The sequence below is a fragment of the Arachis ipaensis genome, chromosome B08 (genome assembly GCF_000816755.2).
Source record: "Arachis ipaensis cultivar K30076 chromosome B08, Araip1.1, whole genome shotgun sequence".
Lineage (NCBI taxonomy): Eukaryota > Viridiplantae > Streptophyta > Magnoliopsida > Fabales > Fabaceae > Arachis > Arachis ipaensis.
In genome coordinates this window covers 22,873,545-22,877,162 of record NC_029792.2, presented here as the reverse complement: position 1 = coordinate 22,877,162, position 3,618 = coordinate 22,873,545, and the positions used below count along the sequence as shown (strand labels likewise).

Sequence of the window (3,618 nt, the reverse complement as noted above, 5' to 3'; positions counted from 1 at the left end):
TAGTACTAAAAAAGAGTACTAAGAGTATTAAAAATATACTATATAAAAACATATAAAAAATATAAAAAAATTAAACATATATAAAAAAATAACATTATAATTTAATGTAATGTTCTTTTAAGTAATTATTTATCTAAAGTGATTTTAATTAATATTATCCAAATAATATTTATTTTATCAAAATCAATTTTGGTAAAGAGTTGCCAAACATAAATTATGTTGATACAAACTTATTTCTACCCAAAATCAATTCTATAAAATCACTTTTATTCAACTGATTTGAAGTTGATTCATTCATTGTTTCAATTCAAAAGTACAGATCAAAGAAGAAAACGAAAAAGAAGATGAACGACGAAACTAATTGCGTTGAATCAATCCAGATCCATAATGTAGAGAAGAAAAACGCGAAAGAGGAGAACAACTAATTTAATTAGGTTAAAGAAGAAGAAAAAGAAGAAGAAGATGATGATAAAGAAGAATCCGAAAGAGATTTACGTTGTATGAGAAGGTTTACCTTGAGAAACGTTGATAAAGCAAAATAAAGATTTCTTATATAAGTTATAAGAGGCGCGTGTAAAACAAACGAAGATGTAGAGTGGGAAGTGAAAGTTACATGGATACATGCATGTAATTTTTACATGGATACTACCCCTCACTTCTAATAATATATATATATATGCGCTCTCTTTAAGTGTTCCCTATTAAATCACGCCGAGGATAGAGGAGATATTCGGAAGTTTTATTTAAATATTAATTAATTGCACATAGACTTTGATAGCACAAAACGAGAAGAGAGAGTTCTAGCCACACGACGACTTTGATAGATTGATATCGGAGTTGTATATATGCCATATGCATGTGGGAGAAGGTTGTAAACGACAGAGGTAAATGGTAGCAAATTGAAGTCATGAGTAGCTACAAGAAATTGATGAAAGACAAAATAGAACAAAACAAATTAGAGATGATGAGAGAAAGCTTTGGAGAGCCACATAGGTGGACCAACTAAAAGCCTACATGTATAATGACTCCCCACCAATACCAATTATGAGAGCGAAGGTTCCCCACACAACATCCAATGAGAGGTGGACTGCGCTACCAAAATCCTTCAACTAAGATTAAATAAAAATAAAATCAGCTGGCCTATCCAAACCAAACACAACTCCATCGTTAATTACAATTTCAATTAATAAATAAAAGGGGAGGATGAGGAACAACAACTAATAACAAGCTAAGCTGGGTTTTGACCTTGATTGAAGATGGGTTCTCAAGTGTCCAAACAGGTGGAGCGAAGAAAGGCGATAAAGGCTGAGAAGAAAATATTGTCAGATCTAAAGAGCAGCAGCGAGGAAGAGTACCCAGGGAGTGAGTATCGCCCTAAAGACAGGAAGAACTGGATGTTAGAGCTGAACCCAGAGAAAGTTCGAATCAACCAGATCGTGTGGCCAGGAACACACGACTCTGCCACCAACAAGATTGGCATCCCACTCGTCACTCGCCCCTTCGCTCAGTGCCAGTCTCTCTCCATCTACCAGCAACTCCTCTGCGGCACCAGAGTCCTCGACATCCGTGTCCAGGAGGACCGCCGCATATGCCACGGCATCCTCCTCACTTACAGCGTCGACGTCGTCATCGCCAACGTCAAGAAGTTCTTGTCCGAGACTCAGTCGGAAATCGTCATCCTCGAGATTCGAACGGAGTTCGGCCACGAAGACCCCCCGGAATTCGACAAGTATCTGGAGGAGCAGCTGGGGGAGTTCTTGATCCACCAGGATGACTCAGTATTCGGGAAGACCATCGCGGAGTTGTTGCCAAAGAGGATCATATGTGTTTGGAAGCCCAGAAAATCGCCTCAGCCCAAGCCGGGAAGCCCCTTCTGGAGTGCGGGCTTTCTCAAGGATGATTGGATCAACACGGATTTGCCGTCCACCAAGTTCGATGGCAACTTGAAGCATCTCAGCTCGCAGCCGCCCGTTTCGTCCAGGAAATTTTTCTACAGGGTGGAGAACACTGCAACCCCCGTCGCAGATAACCCCGTTTTGTGTGTGAAGCCCGTCACGGGCCGCATTCATGGCTATGCTAGGCTCTTCATCGCTCAGTGCTTCACCAAGGGCTATGCTGACAGACTTCAAGTCTTTTCCACGGATTTCATTGATGACGACTTTGTTGATGCATGCGTTGGACTCACTCATGCAAGGGTTGAAGGCAAAACCTGAGACAATTCTCAATTTATCTTTCTTCAAAATTAAACTTATTTAAGTTAGTTATTCTTGTTCTGCTCTTATTCTCCTCCTGTGGTATCGGTCATAGTTCTTATTTCATTTATCTGTAGATCCGTTATAGAATGTTTGCATGTTGATGGGCTTGTAAACTTTGTATAGGCTATTTGATTGTAATGTCAAAATAAACTAATTAAATTATTGGTTTCTTAGCTTGAGCAATCCCATTCATATAGCGCAACGTGGAAAATAAGAGTGTAATGAACTGCTTTTACCCTGAGCCTTAGCCATGAGGAATCCATGAGAGTACTGCGGAACACGATTTTCATTCCATTCAACTACACGAAATCGACGATTATTATTGCTTTAGTATTAACTATTATGTACTGACTTAATATGTGTCGGCACAGCGAACGTGGATGCCAACACACAATAAAAGGATTTGGTTCCAGGATATCTACTTTTTCTTTTTAATCATCTTTCTGACTTGCAAAATACAGTTGGTTCCTGCTTTTTAATCAATCATTCTTAGTGTTAAGAGAATAATTAGAATCGAATTAGATCAATTAGTATTATATTTGTATATTAATTGTAAGATTTTATGTTTTTATTACTTTAATTCTATTAGCAGTTATATATACTCTTTTTACATTGTATTTTTACTCTCTTGTTCCTAACATGATATCAAGAGTATAGGCTTTTTTTTCGTTCATAGCCCCTTGTTTTTTCTCTTCCGGCAGTATTTTTTGACCTCATTTTTTTATCATTTTTCGACGCTTTGACCCTATTTTTTGATCATTTATAATTTATGATTGAGTAAAGTATCGTTTTTATCCCCAACGTTTGGGTAAGTTCTGTTTGTGTCCCTAACGTTTAAATCGTCCTATTTGTATCCTTAACGTTTATAAAAGTGATTCAATGTTATCCTACTATCAATTATACTAACAAATCATATTATATTTTCTAATTATTCTCACTTGGATGTATTCATTTTCAATTAGGTCTCACTTGGATGTGGTCGATTTTAATATTATACGCACTATTTGTGTTTAGATTCAAAAGTGAATTATGTAAATGTTATAGGAATTAATTTTAACATTTGATGAGCTATTTTTCGAAGTAGATCATCGATTCTATCCAAACATTTATATTCTAACTTCAAGAAGAGGTTTTTAAAACTCAAGCTAAAGCGTTCATGATGTGTAATTGGCGGTAGGATAACATTGAATCACTTTTACAAACGTTAGGGATACAAATATGACGATTTAAACGTTAGGGACACAAATAGGATTTACCCAAACGTCGGACACAAAAACGATACTTTACTCTTTATGATTTAATTAATATAATTTATTTTTTTTATTTTTTACTTTTAGTAACAAATTAATTTTTAAAGAAAATT

The 3,618-nt window shown here is 36.2% G+C and overlaps 1 protein-coding gene across 1 annotated transcript; it reads left to right on the top strand.

The window, feature by feature from the left end:
- On the top strand, nt 962-2,438 carry LOC107613728 (PI-PLC X-box domain-containing protein DDB_G0293730). The gene has a single exon (XM_016315852.2). The coding sequence runs from the start codon at nt 1,257-1,259 to the stop codon at nt 2,211-2,213; it is 957 nt and encodes a 318-aa protein (XP_016171338.1). The 5' UTR covers nt 962-1,256; the 3' UTR covers nt 2,214-2,438.